This window comes from Berghia stephanieae, chromosome 1 (assembly GCF_034508935.2).
Source record: "Berghia stephanieae isolate SIO BIC M18660-M18661 chromosome 1, UCSD_Bste_1.3, whole genome shotgun sequence".
NCBI classification, from domain to species: Eukaryota; Metazoa; Mollusca; class Gastropoda; order Nudibranchia; family Aeolidiidae; genus Berghia; species Berghia stephanieae.
Genome location: NC_088360.1, coordinates 47,020,474 through 47,040,652, shown reverse-complemented (window position 1 = coordinate 47,040,652; position 20,179 = coordinate 47,020,474). Strand labels below are relative to the sequence as shown.

General features: G+C 33.7%; 2 protein-coding genes across 4 annotated transcripts in view; one reads left to right on the top strand and one right to left on the bottom strand.

Annotated features, from left to right (window-relative positions):
• The first annotated feature begins 450 nt into the window (after positions 1–450).
• Positions 451–19,935, top strand: LOC144976359 (ATP-dependent Clp protease proteolytic subunit, mitochondrial-like). Its single transcript, XM_078920614.1, has 6 exons — positions 451–621; positions 5,396–5,569; positions 9,316–9,412; positions 9,860–10,047; positions 10,705–10,810; positions 12,988–19,935. Exons 1-6 carry the CDS (start codon positions 598–600, stop codon positions 13,080–13,082), a joined length of 684 nt encoding a protein of 227 aa, XP_078776740.1. The 5' UTR covers positions 451–597; the 3' UTR covers positions 13,083–19,935.
• LOC144976367 (calcyphosin-like protein) overlaps positions 19,073–20,179 on the bottom strand; it is a 28,758-nt gene continuing 27,651 nt past the window's right edge. For all 3 annotated transcript variants that reach the window (XM_078920628.1, XM_078920642.1, XM_078920636.1), the window contains exon 7: positions 19,073–20,039. The gene's annotated coding sequence lies outside the window, so the exon portion shown is untranslated. The remainder of the gene's footprint in view (positions 20,040–20,179) is intronic.

Sequence of the window (20,179 nt, the reverse complement as noted above, 5' to 3'; positions counted from 1 at the left end):
TTTTGAATTATACTAAATTTCCTATTGGGGTAATTTTTTACCTACTGACTACTAAGTGGAGTGAAAGTTAACAGGCGACCATGACGCAAATATACATGAGTTTTGCAGGAGATTCCAGAAAACTTACGAGGATACTTGTCGAGGGCTGAATTTGAGTGAATATCTGAGGGAGGCAGGGCTAGTTCAGGGTGCGCGTTTTAATAGCAAAGTTTTCCGATGTGAAGAGATTTGTGTTTACGCGTTTAGAAATAATTAAGAAAAGGTGTCATTTGAAGTATAATATACAAGAAAAGAAAATGCCAAATGAAAATGCCAAATGCCAAATGATTTTTCTAATGCCAAACGGTTTTCAAAAATGCCAGATTTTTGGAATCTGGCATTTAAAATGCCAAACTGGCAACCCTGTACGAAAACAACCAAAATGAACTCTTCAGAATATAAAACTATTTTGAACCATTTGACTTTCGATTTTAGATTTGCTCTTCCATAAACTCAAGGTTTCCAGTTCTTTTCACTCTGTTACCGGCGCTTGGCTGCATCCAATTATAAAACCTCTCACGCAACTTTATTTAAATAAGGGGTCACAATTACGTCACCATGCAAGCAAAGAAATTAATCCAGGTAAATATTGCTTCAATCAAATAGAGTTTTCTCCAACCTCGCCCTCCGTGAAGACGAAGGAGTAGGAGTTCGAGAAGATAATGTTGTTATGCAAAAGGAATATCTAGACAGAGAGAAGGGCCGGTGGAACCAACATTTGGCATCTTTAAATTGACCACAATGAATTTAAAAAGATAATAATCATTACATTTTTTTTTGTCTGTCTTTGAAGAATAAAAAAAAAGGGAAGTGTCTTGGGAGATCAAAGTCTTTGTCTCCCTCGCCGAAATAAAAATGGGCCATTTTTTTTTAGCTAGGGAGACCAAGATTTTGACTTCCCGTCGTAAAACCATATTTTCGTTTATGGAACTGTTTCTTTCTGTTTAAGAGGCGAGTTTTTTTTTTCTTCTATTTATTTATTGCTTGATTATTTTGGGGTATTTTTTTATTTTTGTTATCTAGGTCTAGTCTTTGTTTTTTTTTTTTAATTTTAAAAACGCTGTGATTATCCCCAGACACCTGTCTGGGGATAATAAAAATTCGTTATCCCCAGACACCTGTCTGGGGATAACGAATTTTCATTATCCCCAGACGCATATTTGAAACTCCGCTCTTTTAAACAATTATCCATATTCCAGAATATGGAATGTTTCCAAATGCACATAGAAATAAGGAAAGTTAATAAAATATCTATAAAAACATAAAATTAACCAACATTAAAATCAGTTGTTACTACATATACACAATATGCGTCGACTTCGAAGTGGGTGTCATGGCCGAATGGTTTAGTCGTCTGCCCTGGAAGTTTGACCAGAATCGACGTTGTGGGTTCGAATCTTGGTAACGCCAATTTTTTAATTTTTTATTTTTAAATTCCGTCTTCTTTTTACAGAACGTTGAAAGGGATAAATGTCCCATCCATCCTCCCTCCACCTCTTTTTTTTTTTTTTTAAATCAAACTCTCTCTTTCTCTCTCTCTCTCTCTCTCTCTCTCTCTCTCTCTCTCTCTCTCTCTCTCTCTCTCTCTCTCTCTCTCTTGGTTTTTTTTCTAGTTTCTAGCAAATATATTCGTCCCCACTCCGATCTCAAATAGTGTCTAAAAAGAATAAATAATTAAAAAGCAAACATACAGAAATATTCAGAGAGCGACCAAATGGTCAGATAGAGGAGAAAAAAATCCAACAATAATTGTTTTAAAAATAAAAACAATTTAAGAAATTCATGCTCAGAAACGGAACATTTACATAAAGGTTTAGCAAACAAAAAACTCTAAGGTTTAGGTCAAAATATAAAAAAAAAGAAAAAGAGAGATTTCCCTCGGAGCAGGGAATAGTGTTAACAATAATAATCATAATAATAATAATAATAATAATAATAATAATAATAATAATAATAATAATAATAATAATTATAATAATAATAATAATAATAATAAAAATTTATAATATAATAATAATAATAATAATAATAATAATAATAAAATAATAGTAATAGTATATAAATAATGAGTATAATAATAATAAATATTATTATATGATATAATAAATAATTATTATGATGGTAATATAATAATAATAACATTATTAATTATTATTATTATACTTATTCATTATTATTATTATTATTATTATTATTATTATTATTATTATTATTATTATTATTATTATTATTATATATTATTATTAATATTATCATTTGACCAAAAAAACAAAAACAATAATAGATCTAGAGCAAATTAAATAATGAAATAATATTATCGGAGAAATAAAAAATTCAACTGATTACAAAAACTCTTGCTCGGAACTCAGAACAAAAGTGAAAGCAATGAACATCAATTGGGAAGAAAGAAAGAAAAAGTTTTAAAAAAAAAAGTGTGTGTGTGTTGGGGGGGGGGGGGGGGGGGGGGCGGCGGTCGCGACTGGTTCGAATCTGTGCAGCTAAAAGGAGTAAAATGAAAGGTGGCCTAACCCACTGAGCTGTCTATCCACACCGCTATCGGAATATCTTAAATTCATATATGAGCTAAACATATTTCCACCATTTTTGCTTCCTTGTTTTGGTAGTTATTTTCATCTCTGATTCGAATAAAAATATGTTGTTGGATCTAGTTTTGTGGATGTGTGATACTAAATTGTATTGTCTTGTGCGAAGAAGACAGGAAAATAACAGGTGTCGGTTTTGGGCTTTGGGGCGAACAACACCATGGCCTAGGAATTCGTCCGCGAAATAAAAAATAATTCCCGGTCATCCCCAAAATTGTGGCCAGAATGAGCAAATTATAGAAACAAGAGATGATCAATAAAGTTAACAGGTAGGTAGGTAGTGAAAATTTAAATGGTTGGTGGACTATGAACAGATTTGATGATTAACAACTTTCTTCCTGGTTGAAAATAAAAAGTCGAATTGCCAGTTTGACGTTTTCAGATCAAAGTAACAAAAGAAATTTCGTTGATCCATTTGCTTTAAAATATTTTTTTGAAAAGAGCTGGATTTGACATTTGATCACTATTTACTTTCATCTTGTGTTAAATATCACTTGATATATTAACTGTTTTGGGACACAACTACTAGTATTTTTTCCAGAATATTTGGAATTTTTCACGCCTAGTTTGGCATTTTGCATAAAATCTTTCTGCCCACTTGCTACATGCGTCTGGGGATAACCAATTTTCGTAATCCCCAGACACCTGTCTGGGAATAATGACAGCCTTTTAAAAAAGTCTTGTAAGAATATCTAAATTATAAGTATTCTGCCCCCCCCCCCCCCCCCCAAAATAAAGTCAGAAGAGAGATTGCAAGTTATCGACCGTCCAACATAAAAATTTAATTTGGAGTTGGGTTTTTTTTGGTGTTATTTTAATTTTATGTATTGGTTTCTTTTTCTTGTTTCTTTTTCTTTTCTTTTAGGCCTTATAATAATAGCATGCCAACCTCCCTTCCCGCACCAAAAAAAAAAAAAGAGGAAAGACAGAAGAGAAGTTGCAAGTTATCAACCGTGCAACACAAAAGTTATTTTTTTATCTTCTTGTTCTTTTTTCGTTTTTCTTTTAGTTTCAATTTTTTGTCCTTCAATTTTCTCATGGTTTCAATAATTAGTTTACTTTTCTGGGGAGGGGGAAAGGCAGGGTAATATTATTACAAATCCTTTTTAAAAAAGCAACAGGAAATGATTCTGCAACATGCCTGAAATATTTGTAGATCGCGGAAGCGAATTTCAACCGATTGAAGGCAAAATTAAAAATAAGGTCACCAGTGGTTAAATTAAATTTTCAAACAATTTTTGAAAAGACGATTTACAGGCCTAGATTTTCACTGTAAAAGGAAGATGATATTTTGGAAGGCAATTTTCACCATACAGTGATAATAGTGTGGTAGGTATTTTTTTAAAGTACGGCGTTAATAGTGTGGTAGGCTCTTTTCACCATTTGGTGATATCTTGGTAGGCGATTGTCACCGTACAATGATGATATCTTGGTAAGCTATTTTAACAAGCAATGTTGCAGCACTTATCGAAAATTTCATCAGATAACTCAGAAATCGAAATTTTGAAATTTCTTTAGATGTATTTTTTTCAGATTTTTGTGTACCTCCCCTCTCCTATTAAATTTCTTGTCACGAACTGTGTTGATGAAAATTCACCAAAAGGGAAAAAAAATAACAAGAAAAAAAAAAAAGAAAAGATGGAATGAGAAAAAAGCCCTCCAAAAAACGTTGGAAGTGCTATTGAAAAAAAGAGCAATGTACGTATGTCACCGTCAGAATCGTCACTGACAATGTTACAAAAACTGAAACGTATTTTTCTTCTTAATTATGAGTGATATACTGGTGGTAAAGGCTCATCGAACAATAATTAATGTATTGATGCTAAGGACTCAGTGGGTGGTAGCACTAGAGGTAGGGACTCAATGGATAATAGTTCTTCTGATTGGCTGACACATCTGAAAATAGCCTCCTTTACTGTTTTCACCGTACAGGTAGGTAGTCTTGGAATGTCGGAACCCACGGTAAAAATAAAAATGGGTAAATGGCCATTTGGCACTCCAGCCTCCAGCAGTGAGCTGATAAATGGCCTAGCGGCTGTGGCACGTTTTTTAGGACATTTGAGTGATGGGTCTCAGAAAAAATTCCATAGATGTTCTGTTTATGGGTGGATTTTAATGATTTATGTGTTATACTAACCTATACTTATTATCTTCAGAAGGAATTACCCTATAGTCTTTCGTTTGATGCTGTTTTTGTTTAAATCAATGCCATTTTATTATCTCTTTTGATCGTGGATAAAATAGGATGTAATTTAGCTTTGGATAATTTAAAGTTCAGAAATTGGTAAATTAAAATTCCTGTTAGGGCACGTAATTTAACATCTTACTTTTTGATAAAATTAAATTCAGGACAAACTTTTATTTCATATCTCTGGACTCATTCCAGAAAAGTCCTAATCAAATGTCAGCCGTCAATTTAGGCAAGTTTTGAAATCCTTGGTGGTCACAAGCGGAAATCCAACAGTTTCAGGTTGTAAAGTCTGTCAGTAAAAAAAAACAAACAAAAAACAAAATTAGAGATCACAAGTCAATACACATTCAAAAGATCATTAGACACACTCATTAGATCTCAAAATCATTGATTTGTTTTATTTTTTAAATAAATTTTATGTGTGTTGGGATGTGTGTAGCAGAATTGGTGTTTGGGATTATTATGTGCGTTTCTTTTTCTTATACAGTTGAGATGATGAGCACACATAACAGTTGTTGTAACTATCCTCCATATTCAGGTTATTCCCAATTTTGTGTTTCAGACTTTCTCTAGGCTTTGTGTCAGGAATTTGCGAACCAGCAAATCACTTCACACATCATCGCAGAAATTCTATCCTATGGTTCCCATTGTTATTGAGCAAACAGGAAGGGGTGAGAGGGCATATGACATCTATTCCCGACTTTTAAAAGAAAGAATCATTTGTGTCATGGGGCCGGTAAGTGGAATAGTCTGTTTATATTTTATATCTCTTAACCTCATAATAATAATAATAAATGGCATTTATATAGCGCTTTACCCCGTTGTCACAGGCTCTAAGCGCTTTACAGTGATATAAAACAAAACATATTACAGTGAGACAAGTGTGAAGGAAACGTGATACGAATTCAATTTAACAACCACAAAATATGAAAATAATATTGCAACATTATGACGTAAAAAGATAAAACTTTAAGCGAGATTTGAATGGTGTCAATGAATCCGAGCATCTCGCGTGTGATGGGAGAGAGTTCCAAAAATGGGGGGCTGAAAATTGAAAAGACTGTTCACCTATTTTACGCAATGGCTTAGGTTTGACAAGGATTGATTGGTCATTGCTTGACCTCAAGTTTCTATTGGGGACATATATGTTTAGAAGGTCTTTAATATAGGAGGGACTGTTCGTGCTCAGGGATTTGCAGACAACAGTACAAATCTTATAGGCAACTCTTTTTTCCACAGGAAGCCAATGTAACTCACGGAGAAGAAGAGTTGCTGACGGGTATTTTTTGTTATTGCGTACAATGAGCCTGGCTGCGTTATTTTGAGCAACCTGAAGTTTGCTAATTTTGTCTTTAGCTAAATTCGCCCAAAGGGAGTTACAATAGTCCAATTTAGATAAAACCAGGGAATTAATTAAAAGTTCTGTTATATGCTTCGGTATTAAATTACGAATTTTGCTTATTTTTTTCATTTCTATGTACATAGATTGTATGGTGTTATTCACGTGGCTTGTCATGGAAAGATCTTTATCGATGATGACGCCAAGGTTTTTTGCTTTATTTGAAAATTCTATTGTGCTATTTCCGAGAGTAATAGGTGATTTATTTGCCTGTTTAAGGATACTCGGCCTTCCACACATTAAAATCTCAGTTTTACTGTCATTTAATTTTAATTTATTGTGGTACATCCAAGATTTAATCTCATTAAAACAGCTCGTAATTCGTTGTATTAAGAACTGTAAATTACTAAGGGGTGCTGAATCATATATTTGCGTATCATCTGCATAAAAATGATAACTCAGATTGAATCTGGATATCACACTAGAAAGGGGCTGCATATATACAGTAAAAAGGACAGGGCCAAGAACAGAGCCTTGTGGCACTCCAAAATTTAGTAAAACTTGTTCTGACTGAACACCATTCACCACGACAGTCTGATATCGATCCTGTAAATATGATGTAAACCATTCAAGGGCAATTCCTTTTATGCCGAACATATTTTCTAGTCTTCTTAACAAAATGTCATGGTCAATGGTGTCAAAGGCAGCTGAAAGATCTAAAAGGCATAATATTGTTAGCATCAGCATTACATAACAAGTCACTAAAGATTTTAAGAAGCGCCGTTTCAGTACTCTGTTGATGTTTGTAGGCTGACTGAAAGGAATGTTCCAAACTGTTGTTCTTAAGATGAGATGTTAATTGTGTAAGAACTACCTTCTCCAAAAGTTTTGACAAAAAAGGTAAATTTGATACAGGTCGATAATTGTTTAATATATTGTGGTCCAGTGATGGTTTCTTCAGAAGTGGTTTGACGAGGGCACTTTTAAAGCACGATGGAACTTTGCCAGTCAGTATGGATGTATTTATGAATGATGTAATGGATGGTAATAATGTATCGATGGAGCTGGCCAAAAGCTGTGCTGGTAGGGGATCAAGGTCACAGGATTTAATGGGGGCTTTTTTTATCAACTCGTTTATGAAACTAGGTGAAACTGGTTGGAACTTGTCTAAAGGGGTACCACAGAATGTATTTGTATCTATAAATGGTTCATGGCGATCTAGTTCTGAACGAATGTTATGGATTTTGTCTTTTAAAAAGTTGACAAATGTGTTTGGCTAGTCTCTTTGATTGGTTGTAGATGGTAATGAAGTGCATCTTTCACGTCCAAGTAGATCATTGCAGATGTTAAATAATTGTTTACAAGATTTAGAAGTTTCGAATTTTGAAAGAAAATACGTGGTCTTTGCCTTTTTTATTGTTGTCTTTCAGGCACGAAATGCGTTCTTGAATATTTCACGATTAATCGTAAGGCCTGATGTTTTCAGCAGTCTTTCTGCTCTCCGACACTTCGTTTTAGCTTCTTTAACGTCCGACGTATACCACGGAGCATACTTGCGGTTGGTGATGGTCCTTGTTTGGAATGGCGCATGTTTGTCAAGCGTTTCGATGAGACAACTATTCCACTGGTCTGGAGAAATCATTGAATTTTTTTATATTGATAATGATACTGTCATAATGGGAAACTTTAAGAGGGAATAACTCTTGCCTCATACGATTACACTTTGACTTAAACATAGCTTACTGACACAGTTCAATGTGAGGGAATGGATTTCTTTCATTTTCAAACCATCAACCTTAGACAATCCTTTCTTTGTAAAGGTAAAAGCGTTTTTCCCTACATCAAATAAAACAACATTTATGCTGTTTATACAGTAGGGCGCACTTATAACAAAAATTGGAGGAATTTAATTGGTGGATACAATGAACACCTTGAAACTCTCTTTTAAAAAAAAAAATCTTTTAGTAAAATACTATTCTATACTAAAGCATACAATAAACTAAATGATTAGATAAGATAATTCTGCACAGTGCAGAATGGTCTTAAATGTTATATCCTATTTATGGCATTTGACATTAATGACATTGGTTTTGAGGGAAAGAGATAGACAGGTAAAAGTTTGGCTAAATGACTCATTCATGTCCATCGTTACTCCCTATGATTTTTTTGTTGTTTTTGTTTAAAATTCTTGGCCTGTGCCATGCAATTCTACCTGGTTAAAATTGTTTTTGGTATGCTATGTTATGACCCAATAAAAAGTTGTTGATACCAAGAAATTTTTCAAAGAAACGAGGAGACACAATTCTGCAATATTCAGCAGCCCAACTGATGTGCTCGAATGTTCGGATTAACCAAACATTACTACCAAAATATATTTGACATTGATGAAGAGTATATGCAAAAATGTTATTAAAGAAATGGAAGGTTGACTGGAATGAAGAATGACTGATAAAAGGAACTTTGTAATTGTCTTGGGTTGGTCTTTATACAGTACTTGCTAGATTCATCGAGTACTGTCTCAATACTCTTATGTAGTTATTATTTTCAGTCGACTTTTCTTTTTTCAGTGCAATTACTGGAAGTTAAAATAACATAGATATAATTCATGGTTGCTAATCTCTTTCAAATTAGAGAAATTTTACAGAAATTAATTATTTTGAAATTTGAAAAAAGCATATTTTTTAATGTCTTCATTATTGACTTCGATCCTTCAAAAACTCTAAGACTTTTCTCGATATCAGACTTTTTACAGATATCAAATCTGCAATTAATAAATTCTTATGTCATCTATAGGTTTGTGTAAAGACTCATCCACTGAATGTGGCATTTGTGGCAAAGTAGTAGTTGTGTATTAACTTTTTGGGATGAACGTAAAAATTAATTTAGAATTTGAGATTGAATTTAATGTGTGTGGCCTCTGTGTGTAGTATTTTACAGTCGCATCAAATCGACTGTTAAAGATCACATAGCGAATTATTGTGACATTTTCATTTATACAATTTTCATGTTTGCTGATGCCTGCAGTATACCTGGATATTGAGTGAGTGATAACAGGAAGAAAAAAAGGGAACTGCATGATAACGCTGTATTATTGTGTACTATAATAGGTTTACATATTTTCTTGTATACAAATACCTCCTTAGATTCATGATGAAATATCCAGTCTGGTGATTGCCCAGTTATTGTTCCTGCAGTCAGAGAGCAGCAAAAAACCCATACACATGTACATCAACAGCCCAGGTGAGATTAACGGACATCACTGTGAAACTTATTTTAGAACGTTACATCACTTGAGTCTTTAATTAGTTCTTTATACAAAGCTGTATTGATATCTTTAAAAAAGTTGTATATATTTAGTTGCTACTGTGTTTGAAAATACTTGTATTAAGCTAACAATTTTAAAATATTGAATGTAAAGTGGCTTACAATCGAAAGGCTGACAAAACAGTCTCTAACTATCTTGTTGCAAATACAATTTCAGTTTCTAAGAAAAATTTGCCAATATCTTAACCACACATATCAGCAACACAGCCTTATGTTGCAAAGCACCACGTGTCAGATGTATGATTTGACCATTTTAAAATGATTGGTATAACAGTATCTTATGTTCTACTCCATATATATCATTAAGTTAAAAAATCTTTTTTTTTTGTCCCATGATTTCACTTTTTTTATAATCCTCTCCAGGTGGGTCAGTTACTGCAGGATTGGGTATCTATGATACAATGCAGTATGTTCAGCCTCCCATCTCTACATGGTGTGTAGGACAGGCTTGTAGCATGGCGTCCCTCTTGCTGTGTGCTGGTGCTCCTGGTATGCGCCACTCCTTGCCCAACTCCCGTGTAATGATTCACCAACCCTCTGGACAGGCTTCTGTGAGTTTGTGTGCATTTGTGTTTGCACATGAGGACATGTTTGTGTGTTTGCGTGAATGTGCATTGTGAAGTGTATTATAATATTAAGTTAGAAAGTTGTTTTATTTAAAGAGATAAGTACTGATGTTGGTATGAGATAGTAATTAAAGTTAAATTATACGTGAAAGGCCAGAAAACAAATTAAAATTGAGAGAGCATTGTGAGATATTTCAAAACACATAATTCAGAGATCTCCCCATCTCCCTCCCAAAAGAATAAAAGATAAATAAAGCAGACGTAGCCATTCACTCAGGTTTGCATACTGTAACTATCATTTTAATTTCGTTTACTGTTATGTCTATCTCATTTTTCAATTAATTTTATGCCTGTTAACTACTTACGATAACGATAATGAGATGGCGGAAGTGGGCAAGATATTGGTCACCCAGAGGACACAGGTTTAAGCCCCATCATCTGCATCATGTTTTTCCCTTGAGAAAGAAGCCAAGCTCTTGCATTGCTCTTTTTCTAGAAGCCAATGCCCAGCTTATCTTAGTCATTTTTTGAAGACATACCCAGGAAACAAATTTTTTTCTACAGAAGAATAAATATATCATTTGTTTTCTCTTATCACTTTCTTTTTGTCTGTTAAATAACCTTTGCTATATTTGTTTCCAGGGTCAAGCCACAGACATTCAGATACAGGCAGAGGAGATAATTAAATTGAAGAAACAAATCAACCAAATTTATGTGCGGCACACCAACCAACCCCTTGAGTTTATTGGTAAGTGAAAGTCTTGCATCAATACTCATGCTTTATCAAAGAATTCTGCATTATTCAAATTAAAAAAAACAAAAAACCCACTCCCAATGTATGTGTTACTTTTAAAATGTTAAGTTATGCAGGTTGTGAATTTATGTATTCTTTATATAGATAAGTTTTATGTTATTTATTTTTTTCTTATTTTTATTTGCATGAAGCAGATATGATTGGGATTTATCTCTTTCGAATCGAATTGCACTACTATAAGCATTTTTTAGAGCCATCAGGCCCATTAGTCAGAATTTATCCCAGTTTCTATAGCATGAAATTGACAATAGCAATTGCTGCTACCTTTTAGATAGGATGCTAGTCTATTACAAAGAACCTTTGCCAGATCTAACAGACCCAGCTACCCAATCACTGCTGGGTGGACAGGAGGGTCAAAAAAAGCTCGACTTCTCCCAGAATCTATCTCTATCCCCTTGCGTGTGAAGAGAGTGCTTTAACAACTGAGATATCAGGATTCCCATGCACTATTATAATTATTATGATTTATTGTAATGAATAACATTCAATGGGATTTCATCAAATAAATTATTTTCCCTTTTATCACCTTTGTATAAGCTGAAACTAGATGTTACTCAGCATCCCGTGAATCACAGATGCATTCATTGGGTTTCCTTTATATTGCTTTTAAAATTCACCTGGACTTGAACCTAAAATAAATTAAAAAAAATAAAAAATCTAAAACAAGACAAAGCAAGAAAAAAAAAGAAAGAAAAACACAAGAACAAGAACAAACCAGAAAGGAAGGTAATATGAGGCCTTACAAGAAGTCTCTCTCAATCATCAATCTCTTTGCGGTTCAGGATATGGGCCGAAGTCCAGGCTCCTTTAGAGCTATGAGACTTAGATTCTCCCAGCTTTTGTGGTGTTAAATAATGTGACATTAATCTATTGGGCAAACCAAGCTAACTCGGTCACAACTAGTTGGAATGAGGGGTCAAAAAAGAATCTCAACTGAAAGAGTAATTGAAACTGGGAATTTTGTTTGCGCAGCAGGTGATTACCCAAATGGGCTAAGGGCAGTATATATATTTTTTTAATTCTTTGTAGTATATCAAGGTAATTGAAAATTTTCTTTTGAGCAAAAGATGGCATGATGGCGTCTTAGAATGATATAACTTGCCAAAAAACTTGTCTTAATAGCAGATTTAATTTTACTTGCTTATTCATGTAGATGTTTGAAATGTCAAAAGTTGTATTTTAAACTTTGATCTATCTAGCTTGTCTTTCCCATCAGTTCTGTAAGTCAATTGCCAATCTGTAGTATATTAAGTTTCAAATGAAAAAAAAAGACCCCCCCCCCCCCCCCCAAAAAAAAAAAAACAAACAAAAAATCAAAAACAAAACCAACTAAAAAACAAACAAACAAACAGAAAAACAACAGTAAATAAGTATCACATTTCTTTGGATAATTCTTTAAAGATTCTTTTATAGCTATTTCATCACCCCAGAACAAAAATAAATACAAAATACAAATTTAAACGACAAAAAAAAAAAAAAAAAGATAAATAAATAAAAGTAAACAAAGTCCTTTCCCTTTCACCCCCGATCTTGTATTTTTTATGTGACATGAAATTCTTTATATTATCACAATCAAATTGAAAAAAAGTTATTTTTAGTTATTTATCTGTATTTCTTTATTTATTTTAGATAAAAATGCTATACTACTGGTTTTTCTCGGATCCGCGGAAATCCGCAATTTTGGAGTCCAGAGGAGGAATTTCCTCCTTTTAAAAATTACATTTTCTCGAAACAATGTGCTAGCAATGAGAGAGTTGATGTGTGGTGGAACACACAGGTGCAGTTTCCCACTCTCCAGAAGTTAGCTAGAGTCTCAATGATAGTCTATCATCTCAATTGCTCTAAAAGTGGGGTTTAGTGCAGTAGAAATGGGGCTTAAAGGCAATCCAACATTTTCCTACTTTTTCACTTTTTGTCACCATCAGCACTGATACTACTGAAAATATAATTATGAATAATCGAATCGTGACTGACATTCTGTGTTCATTGAGAATATTGAGTTTTTAAGCTGAATTGATCTCTTTAATTAATAGAAGAGATAGGTCACAATATATATATATTCAACAACTGTGACATGAAACAATGCAACATCTCACACTTATCATCCCCAGAGCAAAATATGGAGAGGGATCGTTTCATGACACCACAGGAGGCTAAAAATTTTGGACTTCTAGACACAATACTGGAGCATCCACCGGCTGTTTGAGTTACTGAGGAGAGACATGTCAGCTTGGCTCTATTTTTTTAATGACTTTTGTGGGGCTTGACACCAAAAGTTGTGGATTTTGTTAATATTACAAACAGTATGCGCATTATAATATATTTAGGATCTATTTAAACTCTTGGTGTCTTATGAATATGTTATTAATTGTGCTCCTTGAAGCTACCCACTGTATTCATACAATATTGACATGTCTTGCCCTTATTTTGTAAATAAGTATATATGAAGAGAGTTGGATTTTATAACATGTTTACGATAATGTCAGTTCTGGTATTGGAGATAATTGTGAGCTCTTGTTTATGTCTGTGAAACCAAATAATAATTTATTGGTAAAAAGTTGAAACTTATTGATTGATGTTATTGGGTTAACTGAAAAAATTGTAAGATGAAAAATGTGATGCTTAAGTTAATTTTTGAATCATTTGGAAAAGTGTGAATGCAAATTGTTATTGTTAATATTGTCTCTTCAGATTGTTTGAACATTTGTTATAAATGAAATTAATTTTTTTTTCTTTTTAATTATAAACTCATGTATTCCTTTTTAAAAATCTATGAATAACACCAGAATACAATAAAAACAGAGAGAAATGGTATACCATCTTCAAATAATTACCTATGTCGTGTCTTCATTTTTTTTTCTCATTTATTTTAATTGATATCTAGATCCCACTACAGAAATTAGAAATCCCAGCGTGACAACTGTGTGGAGTCCTTTGACCTTCCATGGTGGGCAGGAGGTTACTTGTGTCTTCTATCCCTTTAAATCTGTTTGAGTTGCTTTCTGTCTTTGTCTTGGAATTGGATTGCCTGGTTTTGTCTTGGTCCTTGACGGAGTCTTTAGGTCAAAGGGAAACAGTAAAATGGTTATTATTAGTTTTGGGAGGTGATTCCTTTTTTCCTTGTAAATCATCTCTTTGTTATGCACTGTTTTATTTTCTGTTTTTGTTATATAATGATTAATAGGGATTTGAGTGTATTCCTTTTAGTGGGATTCTGTGCTTGTGTCTGAATCAGCTCAAACTTATCTCAAACTGAATACACTGATAGGGTGCTCTTGGAATTTGCATCTGTTCCCTATTTGAATCACTTCCCTTTGTCCTCGTGTGCTTCTAATTGGATATCTGTAACTTTTCGACTATCCCATTTTCTTCCTCTTTACTGGTGCTGAAATGTGCTAAATGTCAGGGCTGAGAATTTTCCGCCTAAAGGCGGATTTCTGCCTAAATGGTAGTTTATCTCCGCCCATCCACATCACAATTCCTCCTTTTTCAATTTTTTTTTGATAAATAAACTGTGATTTTGAGAATTTCTCAGAAATTTTCCGCTGAATTTGCCGTGTCAAACATTTTCCTCAAAATCACCATTATGTCTTATGTCATATTTTGACACCTGTGCTCAGTCTCGTGAAATTTGGTGACGGTCCCGTTTTTATGACTTTGGGCCAGTCAGAATGGCACGAGATGTCACAATTGATACAGACGACCAGTGTGGTGTTCTTTGATTAGCTAGTTGATGGTTGAAGGGGAAGGGGAGGGACAAATGGGTCTGGATTTTTCCTTCTCTGTTGTAGATACATATTGCCTTTTTAATCTCTCTCTCTCTCTCTCTCTCTCTCTCTCTCTCTCTCTCTCTCTCTCTCTCTCTCTCTCTCTCTCCTCTCTCTCTCTCTCTCTCTCTCTCTCTCTCTCTCTCTCTCTACTTCCATTAAATCATCTGGTTATATACAGAGATAATATATTAGAATAAAGCAATGCTGATTGGCTTAGTTTACTCTTCTTTCCTTTTACCTTTGGACTATGGCTTTAAATTTGAGAGATTCTTGGGTTGTATTTATAAGCTGAATAACCACTAGGTTTCGGTAACAAAGATATTATAGCCTGCTTTATAAAGTAAAAATCAAAACAAAACAACACTTTCTAGCCTTTTATTTGAATAACATTGTAGGCCTTTAACATGTGGAAAGGACAATTCATTAAATGTTTACAAAAAGTAAATTTATGTCTAATGCAAGGACAACTATATTCAGTATAGTAATCCTTGGTCTAATGATAAGAATGGATTTATACTAGTAATAGTAATGTATTACAGAATACTAATACAAAACTGTTATTTTTACACTTTGCTTGTGTTTGATCGATAGACCGAGACATTTTCCTCCTTTATGACAAATTGCTATTATCATCACTGAATAAAAAACACTCACCAAAACGAATACATCAACATCTCTACCACCACTACTATTACAACAACCACCACACCATCATCCCTACCACCAGTACTACTACAACTACAACCACATCATCATTCCTATCACAACTACTACAACCACCACCACACCATCATCCCTACCACCACTACTACTACAACCACATCATTATTCCTATCACAATCATCTCTAAGACCACTACTACTACAACCACCACCACATCAACCCTACTAACACTACTACAACCACCACCACATCATCATCCCTACAACCACCATCACATCATCATCTCCAAGACCACTACTACTACAATCACCACCACATCATCATCCCTACGGTACCACCACTACCACATCATACCTACCACCACCACACCATCAACCCTAGCACCACTACTACTACAACTAACACCACATCATCTCTACCACCACTACTACTACAACTACCACCACATCATCATTCCTACCACTACAACCACCACCACATCATCATCCCTACCACCACTACTACTTTAACCACCACATCATCATCCCTACCACCACTACTACTACAACCACCACAACATCATCCCTACTACCACATCATAATTCCTACCACAGTTACTACAACAACCACTACAACATCATCCCTACTACCACATCATAATTCCTACCACAGTTACTACAACAACCACTACAACATCATCCCTACCACCACTACTACTACAACATCATCCCTACCACCACTACTAGTACAACTACCACCACATCAACATTCTTACCACGGCTACTACAACCACCACCACACAATCATCCATACGACCACTACTACTACAATCATTACCACATCATCCCTACCACCACTACTACTACAACCACCACCACATCATCATCCCTACTACAACCACCAAATGTAATTACATTTTCAACTTTTGAAATTCCACCGAGTCGTGCCAGAAATTGCTGCAAGACAAATTTTTGATCGCATCTCAGTAAATTTTAGTGAAATTCAAATTTAATTTATAGGTTATGGTCGCATGGATGGGTCACGATCTTCACGATGAAAAATTACCTCCTTTTTTGTGACCAGTCATTCTCACCCCTGATGCAGCTAACATATGGCTATGTATGCATTTTCATTCCTGAGCTTTGGATGAGGCCATTTACATCCATGGTGACACATGTGCCTTTCATCCTCTAAACCTGATTTCCTCTTCCAAATTGTCTTGTCCTTGATAGAGAGTCCTGTATTTTGCTATGACCCTGACTGAGATTCTTTACTAAAAGGGAAACAGTCGAATGTTCCTTATTTGGGAGGTGACAATTTTTCATTGTATCATCTTCCTGTTTTCTTTACATTCTTTTGGCTCAGTGATAATTTGCAATTATTGGAGTATATCTCTCATGGTCAGTGTTCTGCGCATTTGTCTGGATAGAACTTTTAGTTCGTCTCTGACTAGACACACAGACAGATCTTGGATCTTTTTCTTTTCCTTATTTGAACTAGTTCCATTTCTTATGTTTTTGGTGCTTACGAGGCCAGCTAAATTTTAGTTCTATTCCTTTTTTACTGTATTATCTCCTTTTTTATTGGCACTAGATTGACCTTAATTCCTAAAGTTTTGCTAGGTGTGAAACTTTTTACAGTAACAAACAAATGGTCATAAGTTTTGAAATTTGGTTTACTTTTCATTATAATTGTAAACAAATAACTGCTACAGTTAGGTCATTATATTTGAACAAGAAAACCCGTTCTTTCACAAAGAAAATATTATGACTTCATTGAAAGTCACTGCTGTTGGTTTATTATTTTTCTGCCCACATAAGTAGTCCTTTATTATGTCTCGATGAACCAACTGCTAAAAAGCACATTTTAGATCGAATCTAATCCAATCCAATCCATACTTGCTGCTTCAACATTGAAGAAAAACGCAACATTTGTGTGGTGTGAAGTGGTATCGGGTTATGCTACTATTTTTATGATATCAATTTCAATTATCTGAAGTATGAATTTTTCTTTTATTTTTGTAGTCTAAGCAGTTACATATATTCATTTTGCTCAACAAAGAATATGAATATTTTTGACTAAAGATTCACATTTTCAGCCTTAAATCACCCAGAGATAATACTAATACCAATTTGAGGCAACTAATCACTACTGTTTATGAACATTATTAAATGTTACTTTTAACATTGTCGGCAACTGTCCTGATAAATTCAGGACTGTCCCAATTTGACAATGTAGAGTAAAAGAAAAAAAATTCTTTTTAAAAAATGGACTTTTTATATATGAGGAATGACCCTAGCAGGTCCCTGAATAATGATTTTTTGACCAACAAATGAAAACAAGGAATCGAAAAATAGAAAGTATAGCTTTAAATTAGGTTATATTTTATACTAGTCAAAACATGCTGCCATTTTAGGCCATGACAGTCCAGTGGCGCACACTAGGGTATCCCTTTTTAGCTCTATGAAAAATTGGCCGCTATGCTTAAAAAAAACAAACAAAGAAATGGTAAAGGTTTCCAAAGGTAGGGGCGTAATAAGCAATGTTAATTTCTATTGGTCCAATTTAACAAGGAAATACAAACCCATGATGTCTATTGTTTGCTTTTTCAAAAATAAAAATCGATCTGAAGTAGTCTTGCTTATCGTCTTCTTTAATACCCTATGTATGTTGTCCTCATTCAAATGGCTTTCTCTCCTTGTCCTGTGTTGAGTTATTTTTGGTTTTGCTTTGGAAACAGTAAAATTTTTCGCAGATTTTTTTACAATTATCTACTATGAGATATTGCCAGGGAATGAAATTATTGCTTGAAAGCAGAAATTGCAAATACAAGAATTTTGAATATTTAATCTAGACATGTAAGTTGTAAATTGTCCACGATTCTACATATTATTATGGTTTGGATGCTTCACACATAGGCAGTCAATGATTGAACACTTTCATCTTCTCAAGTTCAGGAGAATTTGGACATGTGCTTAAACGACGTAATAATGGCAAAAGCACAGTAAAGGTAATGAACAAAAGCAAAAAACATTTTGTATAAATTATATTTCTGTCATTCTGACATATATTTTGTTAGCATTTGAGTGTACTCATTTTGACAGGTTTAAATGGGACTTTATTTTTATTAATCAATTTTTATAACAAGGTCTCGGATCAGACACACAAACAGATGTTTTTGACATAAAGCTTAGCATGTCTTTGTCGTTTCACATTGTGTTGCCCACAAAATAAAAAAAAAATGGCAGGTCAAAGAACTTGCTTTTGGAATGAAATGTCTTGAGTGAATAAAGCATTATATCGAATATCATGTCAATCATATTTTGAGAATGAATTTGGGGTTTTAGAAGTTGATTTGGCATTTTTCATTTATTAAATAGTTTAAGGGATAGAGACCATAGTTGCTTCATCAACAAGTCGAATATCTTTAATCTGAAAGTCTATGAATTATTTGAGGGGAAGAATGTATCGACAAAGATGGGAGAAGATAAATTGAGATGGTTTGGACATGTTAAGAGAAGAGTGAGGTAGTATGTGGGAAAGAAAGTATTAGATATACAATCAGTGGGAAAGAGCAAGTAAGGGACACCAAAACACCCGATAGTTGGATAGGGTAAAGGATGATATGAAAGAACTGGGCCTGGAGGAAGATGATGCATTTAATGGAGATGTGACATTCATTAATGACAACCCTGCAGATATTAGCTGAAAGAAGAAGCCAATCATAAGATCAGATCGCCCAAAAAATTTAATAACGAAAGAAAAGAACAAGATCTTTAAAACACACAATTGTAATAATTTTTATTTCATAATACTTAAAAGATCTTAATTGCGTAATGAAAAATACAATAAATAAATAAATAGGTAAATAAAAACAAATTGACAAATGAGAAAATGACGAAAATAGATTTGAAAATCCTGGTGCCAGATAATTCATCATTTGCATTCAAATATTAGGCTAGTTGCCACAAATTTTAAAACATCAAACATTGATTTGAAAAACTTGATGGAATTGGTTTTAAGACTCCTTATGTATCAACCGATTTTAGCCTGTAATGTAATAATATTCGATTTATTTTGTGATGGGTAGTGCAATTTAATTATGTCTTTGTGGATATAATATACAAAAATCATCATGTTTTTACTGGGTAACCTTTTTTTATAGCTCACGCTTTTATGATTTTCCACTATAACATGGTGAATTTGATGAAATGTACAACGTCAAAAAGCATTTCTCATATTTGCTAGAACAGAATGGATAAACAATTTAATTGTTGAAATGTTTGTCTCTGAGTTTTGGAAGTGGAGTAGGTTCAGACGATGAATACCATTCAAATAGAAATGTGTTTCATACATATTTATAGATTTGCTTTCATTTCCTCTCTTTCCCTTTCAAGATTAAAGACTAAAGATAGCTCTTCCTTTTCTTTGATCACATTTTAGTTTGACAAATAGCAATGAAAAAAAATATGCAAGATTTAAAGTAATTTTTGATAATAATTGGTTGATGGAAATCAATGTTTATGAACAATGGATGGATTGATTTGTGAATGAGGTAGAATGAGAAATGGACGGATTTATTATTTAAAAAAAAAGAATTAATAATTAATAAGGAAAAAGACCAGTAAAATTAAATGATACAACAAGTTTTTTTGTGTCGTCTTCTGGGTGTCATGTTCTTCGTTCTTTTTTTAAAAAAACTTCCTGGTGAGGTCATGAAATATGATGGTCTTGTATAATAATCTTGATGTCTGATAAATTAAAAAAAAAAAAAGATAGTTTAAAATATTTAAGTTAAAACGGATTTTTACACAAATTATTTGACATGTAAAACGGGATACAATTTTTTTTTCTGGATAGGGCCCCCGATCTCCCATAGGGGACAGGGAGG

Coding starts and splice junctions, on each gene's coding strand:
- LOC144976359 (XM_078920614.1), top strand. CDS start 598: ATGCAAGCAAAGAAATTAATCCAG. Junction 5,570..9,315: donor TCATTTGTGTCATGGGGCCG/GTAAGTGGAATA, acceptor ATACCTCCTTAG/ATTCATGATGAAATATCCAG. Junction 9,413..9,859: donor CATGTACATCAACAGCCCAG/GTGAGATTAACG, acceptor AATCCTCTCCAG/GTGGGTCAGTTACTGCAGGA.